Genomic DNA, 14,120 nt, shown 5'->3' on the forward strand with positions numbered 1-14,120 from the left:
GAATCCTACTCTACGTAAGAGTGCAGAAGCGGAAGGACATGCCTTTCTGGCCAAGTCACACAGCTGTGGCCCCCATTTGCCTGCGCCGTCAGTTAACCAGCCCTGTAAGACCAGGGGCTTCTCTCTAGTGCCTATTGCACTCCTCATAAATGGCTTCTCTACCTTGATACTAGTTTTTACCTGGAAGTATTTTTTATACTAAGCCGGCCACGAGAAATGGGGACAAAGTCATTCATTCCAGGAGAATCCTTTGTTGTTGCTGTTGTTGTTATTAGAGAGAAGAGGAGGGTGTAGTTCATACATAGTTGAGGGGAAACTTCTTTCTGTTAGAGAGACTGGCCACATACACCTAGGAGGAATTCACACTTAGGGTTTTAAAATCCATTCTTACCAGGGGCCCTACTTCTCCCAAGCCATCATACTTCAGTCTTGGTTTGTGAAGTTCTGTTAATCTGAAAAATTTTTAAGTGGTCTCTCTTCCCTACTGCCATCTCCTTGGGGAAAAAAAGGGCATCATAATAAATATCAGTAGCATCAGAAGTGATCAAAAATTAAATTCCCGTCTCAGGTCATGACTGAGAAGGTCTTATGAATTTTGAATTGCACAGATCATGGCAACTCCAATGGGATGAAGAAAGGACAGTAAAACATAGCCAAGCTCTAAATTACCTGGACTTCACAAAAAATTAGAGCAGTAACTTAAATCATGCAAGAGATATAGGTTGGGGCAGGGACTGAACTTGTCATTTTTCACTGAAATTACTATCTGGCTGCATAATCAAGCTAGACTTTAAAAATGAATTTGGGGGGGTATGGAGTGAGCTGGGGAAGCAGGGAGACCAGGAGATTAATGGCCCAAGGTTTTAAATATTAAGGCCTATATTTATACAGCTCCTCCAGCAAGGATGCTGCCAAGGGGAGAGAAAAAAGTACGTGCTCAGGGCTGGCTCATTATGTTGGTTTCTACTTCTGGAATTGTACCAGGAGAAAATCTTGTTTGGTTTGGATTTCCAGGAAGATGGGAAGTTGCCTTCCCAAGATCCGAGGGTAAAGCCTACCAATGCCACTGTTTCTTGGGGATGTTTATTTTTAACATAAAAGGAGTCAGCAGACACTTAACCTCTTTAATGGAGGCCCTCCTACCCAAGGGAAACTGATGAATCAGCCTTCAGCAGAAGGGCGCAAGATCGAGTCGGTGCATGTTTCTACCTGCTTTCTCTTCCTCTGTGGGGGCCAGGGAGGGTAAATAACTGGGATGAAAACAGCATTTTGATTACTGGACCATGATAAATGACTTCTCAGCCCAGAAAAGGGAAAGGTGTCTCCTTCCCCTATTCTTAATATCTATGCTGGCAATGGCTGGGCCATTTCTGAACTCTACTAGCCTCCCTTGCGAGCGCCCTGGTCTGAGTGACTCACAGAGCGGGGCTCAGGGCAGTCATGGGTTGGGAAAGGGTGGTGATGACGTTGCCCCCATGGCGGGGATAAGGGCCATGATGCATGATGCTGTCAGTGGTGCCGTGGTAGGGAAGGAACAGCAGTGTTGGTGTCCCCCAGGTATTGATAGGATACAGTGGTCAGTGATCCTGGATGCAGTGGTAATGGGGATGGTGGGGATAATCACAGGCAAGACATATGTGGTTGGAGGGTAAGGAAGGGCCCAAGGCTTCTTATCTCACTTAGAAAGAATAGAAAGCCCTTACCCATGGTCTAAAGGGTCCACAGGATCTGGCGCTACGTACCTACTTCTCCAACACTATCCCCACCACTCTCTCCCTCACCCTCCCGTCCTCCTTGCTGCTCTGCAAACCATCCACGTACGCTCCCCAGGGCTCATCACTTGCTCTCTCCTGAGAGCTCCTTATTCCCACCCTTCATTTGGGTCACCTGCACAGAGAGGCTCCTGTGGGCCCTTCCTTTGTTTTACTTTCTAGTACTTACCAATTTCTGGTACTTGTTTCTTTTCTGCATTCTCCCACTCAAGTATGTAAGCTCCACAGGAGCAAACTTTGTTTTAGTGCACACTCCATCCAGAGACCCTGCAGTTCCTGCACGTGGTAGACGCTCACTCTTTGTTAGATGTGTGTGTGCATGGCCGTAGGCATGTTGGTTAGGGTGCTGTAGACGGATACAAGGCCACTGTCCCAGCTTTATTGACACTCCTATTTCAGGTCCACATCATGAAAGCGAGGACAATCAAAATGGTGGTACAGGTTTTTTTAGCCAACTCAGCTCTACCTCTGACTCAGATAATTTCACTTTGCTCTAGTTGGAGAGACCCCTAGCTCTGAGGTGTCTAAATCCATATACCTCACCATTTGAAAGCAACACTCCTGACCCACACCTCCCAATCTTAGAGAGCATTCCAGGTCCAACACTAAACTCTCCAGGAAGGATGCGAGGCAGGCAGTCATCTGGGCAGGTTGCCCACGACACAGGACACCCATTACCCCCCGCATAAAAACATCAGCCTCATCCCTTCCCTGGGGAAACTCACATTCGCTTCAGTTTCTTGTACTGGGTGAAGGCTCCAGCAGGGATGGATTTGATGGAGTTCTGTTCCAGGCGTCTGGGAAACAGAGCAGACAAGAGTCAGTTAACCATCCACCTGTCAAGAGGTGGTGGCTGAGGGCCTTGAAGACAGGATGGTCCCTCTTATCACATGGCACCCACTATTGGTTATAGGACACCAGGCAAACACTGTGTGAAAGCTAGAGACCCATGTTCTAGTGGAAGGAGCACCCATCCCAGGATCTAATGGCCGTCGGAAAAATGAAAGAAGATGACATCTCCTTGAGGATTCTGGCTCTTGCTTATCATAAGCCATCTTTGAAGGCAGAGGTCTCCTTCAAAAAATCTGTAGCACCAGAGTGCTGAAAAAGTCAAAGGGATAAAGAGAAGAAGAGATGGCCTGTGGGCCAGTGATACCTGCCTGCCAGAGAAGCATGTCACCTTTCAGTAAACACTCAACCCCTCCCTGCCACAGGGGTACCGAACAGGCAGGAATGACAATGGCTGACTTCATTTCTGGTTTTTTTTTATTATAACTGACTTAGTTTCAGGAGTACAACATACAATAAACAACAACATTTGATATTTGTTTCTGGGTTTTCCAACGGGCTTCTAAAGTGCTGGAGAAACAGCCTTCAAATCTTTAGGCTCCCAGCCTGACACCCCCTAGGGGCCCCCTAGGGGCCCCAGTCGGACCACCCCCCGGGGGCTGCTGCTAGAACCCCTGGCTTTACCACCTTATGGACTTCCCTGAAGTGCTTCCTCTCCTGGGACTGCAGAATGACAAGAAATGCTACAGGCCCAGGGCCCAGAACTTCCTTGAAGAGAAGGGGCCATGGGGAGTGAGCAAGCATCTCAATGCTTTATTCTCTCGCCTCTCAGATGACTTCCTGTCAAGAACAGGTGTGGAGGGCCACAGGCCTGAATGGGAGGCAGGACCCTCTGTTAGAGGTGATGAGTGAATACCCTGGCCTTGTCCAAGGACTCAGCCTCTCCTTCTTGCCCATCTCCCTTTTCTCCAGGGTGTGGATCTTTTCATCACCTCCTCATTTGACATGGATGTTCCCCATACCCCCAGCTGGGAAGACACGCAAAAAGGTGTGTACAGGGAGGGATGGGGGGAGCAGAAGGGACAGACGGGTGGAAGCGGCTCCCTTGGAGGCTACATCTAGTGGATGCATTTCTGGTGGGGATGAGCCCATTCATCTTGAAGAGTAATCCCCGCTGCAGAGTCAGGGAGACAGTCATATTAATTTGTGCCTCTGCAATCTCATCTTCATTGGGGGAAGAGAGTATTTGTTACTGGAACCGCTAATGGAGCAGTTTGCCAGCAATTTTCCCATTTCAAACAACATCTCAGCTGCTAATGTGCAATGGTTTGTCAGGCCTACCCATAACACAGACAAATCACTCTCCAGGCCAAAGGAAGGGTGGGCGGGTGGGTGGAGAAAAAGAGGAAGGGCGGGTGGGAGGAGAAAGGGAGCATCAGGACAGATCATTCTTGGCTGCTGGATGAAGAGAGTCTACAAAGGAGACTGCCACGCTCTATTAAGAAAGCCTTTGTGGCCTGCTGGAGGGGGTGGGGAGCATGCTCTGTGGGCACACGGGCACAGGCTGGCTGGACGGAGCTGGGCTGGTTCATGGGAAGGCACAAGAGCAAGCCACCAGGTCTTAGACTCTGTGAGCTACCAGATCCAGCCACCCACGGAGGCAGCGGACTCGGGGCAGGCTACCTTGACTGAGATGTTCCAAGGACATTCTTGTTTTCCAGGTGAGCAGAGTTCAGTAGGGATTTCTCAGCCAAGGCAGTGGCTCTATGGGTCTCTGGGGCTGCCAGTCAGGTGGAAAATGCTCTCCAGGAATCCTGTGATTCACCTGCCACTTTGGCAAGGGATTGTGGCTGGATGATGCCTCTGGGGAGAGCCACTGTCTGTAATGATGGCAACGCCCTCAGTTTTTGCAAGAGGATCCACTGCTCCCAGCTGCAGGCCAAGAGCCCATGCGAGTCAGGTCAGCACTGCGTGGGAGGTCAGCCGGCTATGTGTGCGATTCGTACTCAATTAACCTCCACTGTAGTGACAGGCGTAAGAGCCGAGGGAGGGATGAACCAGCTAGCAGTACGTGGTACCTGTCCCCAAGGAGTTTAATAATCTGGGGACAGCAACAGCCCAAGACGGTCCATCACAGAACCAAATTCTATGGCTCACATAACAAACAGGAAGAGCTATCATTTATGAGGCCAAGTTGATTTATGTCTGTTATCTCTTTTAATCCTTACATTTATGAAGCAAGCTGTGTTGGCCTCATTTTGTGGATGCTGAAAATAAAACCTAGAGGGACCAAATAGCCTGTCCAGAGTGACAGAGCAAGTAATTGGCAGAACTAACATCTGTTTGTACCCATCGGACATACTGCCTGCCTCTCTTTCTGAAAACAGAGAAACTGAGGCCTAGAGATTAAAGTGACTTCCCCAAAGTCACAGAAAGGTTCGGGAGGTTAAGACCCCAGGCAGCCTCTGCAGAAGTCGGTATTTTGTAAAAAGGCTGAAGGAGTTGAGGGAGACGCTGTACAGATGCGAATATATATAGATATGCAAATAGAGTGCAAAGGTGTGGTTTTGAACAAAGAACTCCAATCTCTGCAGGGACGGCTCTGTGCGTCCCGTACTCGTCAGACGCACACACTCCAGGGATGGTATTTGTCTCTGCAGCCTCTCTGCTGCTTACGCTGCTGTGGGTCCTGGCTGGGCACCGAACCCCTTACGGAGTGCCAAGGCCATGGCAAGTGCCGCGATGTGGGTTAACCTTGCCCCAAGGGGCATCAGAGTTTGTCTGGGGGGTGTAGTTGTGAATAGTCGGTGTTCTTCAAATGCAAAGTAAAGGTGAGGGTAGGGATAATGACAATAGTAAGAGCTAATAGCTATCAGGTGCTTGTAAGTCGGGCATTAGGCTAAGAGTTTCACCTGGTTTATCTTAACATTTACACCTCTCTGAGGCAAGTCCTATTCATTATTACCATCTCCGCTTTAAACGTGAGAAAATGGAGGCTCAGAGATGTTAAGTCACTTGTCCAGATTCACATAGCCAGGAAGAGCTACAGCTGGGATGAAACTCAAGTTCGTCCCATTCAAAAACCTCAACTCTCCATCACCGAGCTTTGCCAAATCCCATTTGGAGCGGAGGCATCTCCATTTTTAGTCATTGCCAGCTCATCCTCAGGGAAACGGCCCCTTTGTCAAGGGAGTAAGCCCACGGTGAGTATGCACACACAAAGTTTCTATGCAGCAGATAGCCCCTGGTGGGTTTTATACAGCCTGGAACAAGTATGCAAGGATCCATATTCCCAGTGACAAAAGGTGTGAAGGATGAGCAGAAGCAGTAGCATCAGCAAAAACTGTCACATTTAGAGAGGTGTCTGAAGCCAACAGCTGTTTTAGGTCTCTCTTAAATGGCACATGGGTCTTTCTTTGTCTGGCAAACGTTCTTCAGGCTGCAAACTGATTTAATAGAACTAGCATAAAAACAAACATACAAATCAAACATCTGAACATCTTCCGGCACCAGTAAACACAATGGGAACATCTGATGGGGATTTCAGCCATTTGCGCTCTGTATTGATTTGCCCTAGTTTCTCGGTGCTTCCTTAATGATCTGTCATTTGCAAACATGCGACTGAACACAATATATTTCTAGCAGTGCATAAGTCAACATGATGCCAGAGAGACTGGCAGGGTCACGGCAGCGCAACGGCGAGGCTACGAGTCACCTGATAGAGCGGTTCTGGAGCTGGGTTCGAGTATTGGTGGCAGAAATGGCCGAGGTGGCAAGAAGGACAAACATCTACCATTTACTGAGGGCCCTTTATATGTTAGACACTGGGCTCTTTGCACACTGGCTTTTAGTCCTTCAACAATCCTACAAAGCAAGTATTATTATTAGTATAATAACAACAAAGATGAGGGCTACGGGCATAGGTGACATGAGTCATTTGTGACCTGCTCTGCACAATACCTGGCATTTGCCGGCAGAAAACAGAAGCGCAGGCACGGAGCCAGATTCGCTCTTCTTGATTATATGCATGTGCCCAGATGCCTCTCCCAGAGAATTTTTTTTTTTTTTTATCATCTTAGGAAAAAAATGAAAGAAAAATAGTATGGGAACTTGAGACTAAACCATTCTATCATGTTGCACATGTGACCCCGTGCATAGGTTTTTCTTTTTAGGTTCCATTCAGTGTCTTCCAAACATTGTGCTAATTTTCTGCACAATTGTGCTACTTAATCTTCATAGAAAATCTCTAGTAGGGCTGATGAGCCCCATTTTGCAAAGGGGGGAGCAGACTGAAGCAGGAGAGGTTAAGAAAGGTGCCCTAGGTAAGAGGCAAAACTGGGAATTCAACCCTGGACTACTTATCTCAAGGCTCCGTTCTTAATTATTCTGCGCTGCATCCGCTTCCCTTTTATTCCACCGCCCCATCCCACCCCATCTCCCCACCTTCCATGTGACAGTCCCTCAGAAACCTGGTGCTCTCAGAACATTGAAGAATCCTGGATGGTGATGGCTTCCAGAACCCTCCAGTCCTTTTGTTCTGTTGTCTGCTTTTTTTTCCTTTTCCTTTCCCATCCTCTCTTTTTAAAATCCCCTGGTGACCAGTATAATGGGAGAATATGTGTTTTTGTTAAGCAGATAAGCCACTATTTATCTCCTCACCCCAGACAATGGGATTGAGGTGAAATGATGGCTACCTTTCCCCCAGATGCTTTCACTTATGACTCGACAGGAAGCCCATCCGCGGCCTTTCTCCATCAACTAAATTGAGCTGCTAGAGCAGAGGGCATGAGACACACTGGATGGCACTGTGTGTGTGTGTATGTATGGGTGCGGGGGACAGAGCACACTGGAAGAAGATGGGACAGAGATTAAGATGAAGCTCTAGCTACAGATGGTCCTCTTGAGCCTTGAGGACTCTGGAGGGAAGACAGAAGACCACAGAAGAGAGGAAGGTGTGAGCCTCTGGCTCTTCCCAGAATCTATCCCTGGTAGAGGCTGGAGCTGGTTCAGAGAAACGACAGAGAGCAGCAAGAACGGTGCCGTTGGTGGGAGCTCAGTTTCGAGGAAAATCTGCAGGGAGCTGTCTCACTGTGGGTTCTCTGGAAGAAAGCTATTTTTAGAGGAATTGGCTCTGCTATGCGGGGAGACCAGCACACAGTCCTCTGAGCTGCTTCGGCTTTGAAAAAAAATTCTAAAAGAGTTTGCCAGATTGCTTTGCATGAGAGATAGCCCTTCCTCCCCCCAAAAGTTGGGGAGTGCAGAACCCCTCCCGAGGTGTTAGAGAATCACTACCGGCTGAGGATTGTGCACAGGGCCTGGAGAGCCTGATAGGGTGCCAAGCATCCCTAAAGAGAGGGGGGAAATCTGCACTGTATGGGTGCCATGGACAAAAGGCAGAATTCCTGACAGTAAAAAGTCACATTCAGATGTCTCTGGGATGATAAATCAGACACCTCCTATTCATCCTGGGCTAGGTACTGCAGTTTCAACTCTCTACTCTCTACCTCATCTTTCAACCTCCCCCATCTGCTGGTCTTCTCTCCCTGCTATGAGGATGCGTTTCAGCTGTTTTCAAGACTTCAGGGCCAACACACGGGTCCCCAGGCAAGGGCTTTGTTACCTTGAAGAATGAGCAGGTTTCTTCCTCAAAGGTCTCTCTTACATGTGACCTCTCCCCATCCCCTCCTAACCATAGAATCTTGTCTCATCTCTTTAATGTCTCAGTTTCATTTCATCACAGAAGGAGAAATCCTGGGCAATCTGTCTGGTGGGCCGTGGGTGCTCGGCAAGCATCTAGGGGCAGCCGTATTTCCACGTCTGCATACATTTGCATGAAGATGAGCTACTGCCAGGCTCCATTCCTAATGCAAGCGGCTAGCCTGGTTCTTGAACCTCTTCTCTCATCCATAACCCTCAAGAACCTGGCCTAGCGTTGGGGAAGGTTTGTGTATGCGGGTGGCTCCAGCTCCTATGATACGGTCCAACGCTTCTCACTGAGCCTAATAAAAGTGGAAGTGGTAGTAGTAGTAGTAGCAGTAAAATACCAACAGTCCTGGCTGACAGTCTGTCCTCCGTGTCAGACACAACGCTGAGCATTTGACTGCACACGTTCATTTCGCTTTCACGAGACCTGTTAAGAAGGTACCACTGGCCTCCGCGTGTTTCGGTTGAGGAAAACAGGACCCAGAAAAGTTATTTAACCAAGAGCTAAAAGGCAGGGCCAGAGCTAGTATGTGGATCTAGCTCCCTGAATTCAAGGTCTACACTCTTAAGAATCTGGTTGCTGTTTGTGGCTGTTTGTTTTTAGAAGCACTCCAGCTAGGTTGGTCATTCCCAGACTTTTAGATTTCACAGGCTAGGTGGTTCCAGACCTTTTATTTTGCCAATTAAGGTGCCCTATGTGTGTGTGTTATATAATACATGTTTATATAGAGACATACATTTATAATTACATAATTACATATGTGATTAAACACATTTATCACATACATGTGCATGCACACACAAGCATATATATTCTGCCTTCAGCAACCATCATTTCACAAGATAGAGGGCATTTTAAAAAACAACAGTAACAGAATAAGGGAGCCCAGGAATTTAAAATAAAGGATAGTCTTTTAAATTGAATAGTTTTGCTCAACAGAAAAACATCACATCGTTCTTGTTTTTCTCACTTTACCTCACAGCAGGAAAAAGATATCAGTAATCCGACAGCCTTTCAGAAACCGCTACTCTAGTTTGTTAACATCCTTTTATTTTATTATTATTTTTAAAGATTTTATTTATTCATTTGAGACACAGAGATACAGAGAGAGAGAGAGAAAGCATGAGTAGGGAGAGAGAGAAGCAGGCTCCTTGCTGAGCCAGGAGCCCGATGTGGGGCTCGATCCCAGGACCCTGGGATCATGACCTGAGCCGAAGGCAGACGCTTAACCATCTGAGCCACCCAGGCGCCCTGTTAATATCCCTTTAAAAACTTGATGTCCAGGTATGAGCCCAACAGTCCAGGTATGGCTTGGTCTGCATGGGTCTCACCTCTGATGTGGACATCTGCAATTTCTCTCTCCCAGACACCTGAGCTGTGTGCCTGTGAGGCCCAAGTTGGAGGTATAAAGATGTGGGGCAGAGGAGGGTGAATCAGGGGTTGGCAGGGGTCAAGTTACAGCCTGACTATTAGACTGGCCTCTTTCATCAGGCTGTGGTTTGAGGAAAGATCTATGGCTGCCAAAGAGGGAAGATAAACCTGGCAGATGGAGGGAGAAAGGAACGAAGTGGGGCAGAGAAAGAAAGCAAAGATCTTTGGGAATCTGAAATGAGATGAACATGGGAAAGAATTCTGTCTTGAACGTCTGACTTGGGAGGGCCGAGCCCTACCCTGGCATGGGTGGAGAGGGAAGGTGGGCAGCTTTTACGACAAGGAGCAAAGCATTAACTGGGTGAAGAGAGAGATGGGGCTGGGAAGTGAGGTGGGAAGATCATTGGTGGGGAGAGGGAGAGAAGGGGGGAAATGAATCAGGAGAGGAAGATAAAGACAAGGGGAAAGAGTACGGAATGGGGAAGAGAGTAAGGCCAGGAACAAAAGGAATTCAGAGAAGAAGAGAAGGGGATGAGCAGGAGCCGCATGGGGTCTAAGTGAGCTCCTTCCATGGAAGGGATCTCCAAAGCGAGAGCAATACACCATGAGGAGCGAAGGGAAACAGCAAAATGTGAAGTGAATTAATTGTTGGTTCTTGCCAAAAGAAAGACTGAAGGTTGAGCAAAGGCCATGGAAAGTGTGGGTGTCAGGCCAAAAGGACGCTTTACTGACTGGTTCCTGCCTGCAGGCGTGAGTTGTGTCTACTAGGGCTGGGGGAAGAAAATTTTGAAGGGAATTGGGGAAAAGCGGGTAAAACCAATGAAGAAAGAAGAAACTGACTCTCCACTGTGGTAAATCATGTTTCTTCTCATCTTAATCAGGATGAAAGAAAAGTCTTTAAAATGTCCCTTTGATCTGGCTCCTCATTGCCTCTCTGATCTCATCCTCGAACGCTCTCCCTTATGTTTACTTCACTCCAGCAACACTGGCCTTCTGGTATAGCAGGCACACTCCTACCTCTGGGCCTTTGCACGTGCTGTGCCCTCCACCTGCAACACTCTTCCTCCACATAGCCACATGTTTTGTCCCCCCTAGTTACTTTGAATCTTTTCCTTGTTTTATTTTTCTCCACAGAAGCCATCGCCTTCTATCATGTCATATAATTTGTTTTGCTTTGTTTATTGTTTATTACCTCCCCCCTCCCCCGAATGCAAGCATCATAAAGGCAGAAATTTTATGTCTCTTATTCACTGATGCTCCTCAAGCACAGAACTACGATTGGAACATAGTGGGCTAACAACAGACGTTTGCTGAATGAATGTGTGAATGGCTGAGAGAGTTAATGGGCCGTCTATCGGAATAGAAGGGCATGCATAGGAGGAGGAAGGGGGGGAGAAGAGCAACAGAGAGGCTAGGGGAACGTGTGTCTTATTTGGAGGATTTTATCTGATGATATTTGGAGTAGGAGGGTTCTATCTCACCGTGTTTTTAATAAAGCCACCTAAAAGTGAAGGTAGAACATGAAAACACTTGTGGTCATTTAAAGAGTGATCTTGAGGTCGGTGTTGACTGACCCTCTACTCAATCCAGAATGAGAAACTGGCCATTGTCTAATGCACGGGGGGAAGAGTAGACAAGTTTGACCTATACGGTCAACCCACTTTTAGTGGAACTTTGAACATCCGTGCACACACATGGACACACACAATCTTGTCTGTGGACCTACAGACCAAGTTTAGGGGACAAGAATCTGATCTGAAATGATGAACAGTTCAGTCTCTTGCTCACATAATGGCAGATATGAAATGAGTTCGCCCCTCATGTATTTTCCGCCAACACTACCACCGCTGCACAGGGCACCTACCCCCGTGCCAAGGACTGTATTACGGGCTGATGTGCAGTATTGCCTTCTGTCTTCACAATCACCCATGGACAATACTATAATTATCACACTGTTATAGATGAGAGAACTAGAGATGAAAGAGAGCAATTATTCTGCCCAAAGTCGCACAGCTAGTAGATGGTAGAGCTAGAACATCATCCCAGGGCGACTCCAGGGAAGGGCCTGGCAAACACTGTAAAGGGCCAAAGAGCACATGTATCAGGCCTGGTGGGCCGTAAGTCACAACTCCTCAAGCCCGCCTTACGAGGACAGCCATAGACCATACCTACACATAGGTGTGGGTGTGTTCCAATAAAACTTTATTTACGGAAATAAGTGGTAGGCAGATTTGGACCACTGGGCCTAGTTTGCTGACTGTGCTCTGGAATCTACCACGCCTGGGAGAGCCTGGAAGGATGGCAAAGAGATTCCTGAGTGTTTTTCATAGTTAGCTCTAACACACCGGGGGATGGGCTAAGACACAGAGGTGAACTAGCCAGGGACAGAGGGTGGCAGATGGGGCACTTACATTTCGACGATGCCCTCTGGAAGGTTGGCGGGGATCTCAGTCAAGCCCTTCCCTCGACAGTCCACGATGTTATTGCTGCAAGTGCAGGCCGAGGGGCAGGAGAGGGAGTTGGCATTGCAGGATGGAGGTTCGGAGTGGGGGCCTGTGGGGCAGGAACACAGCGGTCAGTCACAGCAGGGTCAGGAGCCACCCGGCCTTCTGTGCCTCTTTGCCACTTCCCAGCATCACCTCCTGGAAAGCTACCTGACATTTTCACCAGCTGACATGTCCCCTCATCTGGGAGACACAGCTGCCACTGGCCAAATATTGAGCCAAGAGGAGAGATTCTGACCTTGACCTGTTTCTGGATTGTTCCACCTGCTCTGTCATCCCATCATCCTCATCTTTCAGAGAAAGGGCTGCTCGCAGAGTCAATCCCACATGAAAATACGCCACTGGAATGCACACTGCGTACATGGGGACTATGTTCTCAGCCCAATGTTTGAATGAACACCCATGTTTTTTGGCTTTTATCCGGGGATTGGATGCTGAGTATAGACACATTTTCATTCTTTACTCTAGAGGCTAGAACTCACTCCTAAAACCAAGTGGGAGGAAAAAAGGCGTCAGAATTTCATTATTTGGGGCATTGATGTTGTCCAAGTGTCATTAGCAGTGACATCATCCAAGGCATTTTCAAATAGCTTGTATGTCCAGAGAACATGCAAATAAAATCTACCTCATTAGAAGAAAAGGCAAATAAGCTTGGAGTCAGCTTTTAATTTTGAGGTGAGAACCGGTATGAATGTAAAGCAAAGTGGTAAAAAACCCAGGTAAATGGCATCTAAGGAGCTTATTTAGAAAGTCAAACATAGAGAAATACATATATTAGCAAACTAACTCAGAATTCAAAGGGTCACAAGAAGTAAATTCAAGGGGCGCCTGGGTGGCTCAGTTGTTAAGCATCTGCCTTCGGCTCAGGTCACGGTCCCAGGTCCTGGGATGGAGCCCCGCATTGGACTCCCTGCTCTGAGGGAAATCTGCTTCTCCCTCTCCTGCTCCCCCTGCTTGTGTTCCCTCTCTCGCTGTGTCTTTCTGTCAAATAAATAAATAAAATCTTAAAAAAAAAAAGAAGTAAATTCAAATGTTTTCAAGACATAAAAGTTTTCATACTATCACTACTTCTTCAAAGTGAGATAAGAATCTCAAACCTGTGGTGAGTTTTCCAAATATGGACACTGTGGCCCAAAAGGTAGACCAACCCCCAAACCTCCTCAGGACCTTATCCCATGCCTGCTAGATCTAGTTCACAGGGATTATGTCAATGTCTTTCCAGACCCCACCCCCAGAGCAGAGGGCCACGGGCTAGGACCAAGCTCAGACCAACTCTGCAGATCTCCTTGCTGCTCGGACATGGGAATTCTGGCTGGGAGCCCTTGGGTAGAGATTAAACATGAAACACAAAAACGTCTGCAGGGAAAAACTAATTTTGGTTTGGCCTCTGTTCACTGGAGAAGCTGAGTCTGGGAAGCCAGAGAGGGTCCAGCTACAGTGGTTGCATCAGAGGACCAAGGGGGCCTGCAGCAAATGCCTGTTTGGACACTGAGACTCAAAGCGGAAGTTTCCCTCTCCACACTCGACAGTCCCTGTGCCTGGGGCAGGTCCTTCCTCAAGGGCTCAAAGGGATGCCAGTGGCTTGATCTGGAACATTTACCTTGCTGGAAAGTGCTAACCCAGTGATCAAAGATTCTTATTTCCCTTGGCCTCACCTCCTCTCTCTCTCCCTCATACACACATCAAATATTTAAAAATATCCTCCTAGCTGGGACATTTGAGAAAATATTCTTGTCTAGGGCACAAGGACTTCAAACTCTCCAGTGTTGCACCAGCAGATCTCATGGAGACCATGAAAAATGCCAGAGAAATGATGACTTACACCAAAGTCCCCAACTGGAACATTCTCTGAGAGAAGGGATACGCACTTTGTTCCAAACTGGGAAAGTTTTCTATTTCTGAGGAAATGGAAATCCCAGAGACTCAGCCTATGGAAGCCGCAGATCAGGAATGAGAGTGCCACGGCTGTGGAGTCCCACT

The 14,120-nt window shown here is 47.7% G+C and overlaps 1 protein-coding gene across 2 annotated transcripts in view; it reads right to left on the minus strand.

The window, feature by feature from the left end:
- The window catches only part of SLIT3 (slit guidance ligand 3), a 597,503-nt gene that overhangs the window by 109,058 nt on the left and 474,325 nt on the right, over positions 1-14,120 (minus strand). For both annotated transcript variants that reach the window (XM_035013944.1, XM_035013938.1), the window contains exons 9-10: positions 12,048-12,189; positions 2,498-2,569 (exon numbers count right to left, since the gene is read on the minus strand). In XM_035013944.1, coding sequence (XP_034869835.1) covers positions 2,498-2,569; positions 12,048-12,189 — 214 coding nt within the window. The remainder of the gene's footprint in view (positions 1-2,497; positions 2,570-12,047; positions 12,190-14,120) is intronic.

Source organism: Mirounga leonina, unplaced genomic scaffold (assembly GCF_011800145.1).
Source record: "Mirounga leonina isolate KUSES-001 unplaced genomic scaffold, KU_Mleo_1.0 Mir_104, whole genome shotgun sequence".
Taxonomy (NCBI): Eukaryota; Metazoa; Chordata; class Mammalia; order Carnivora; family Phocidae; genus Mirounga; species Mirounga leonina.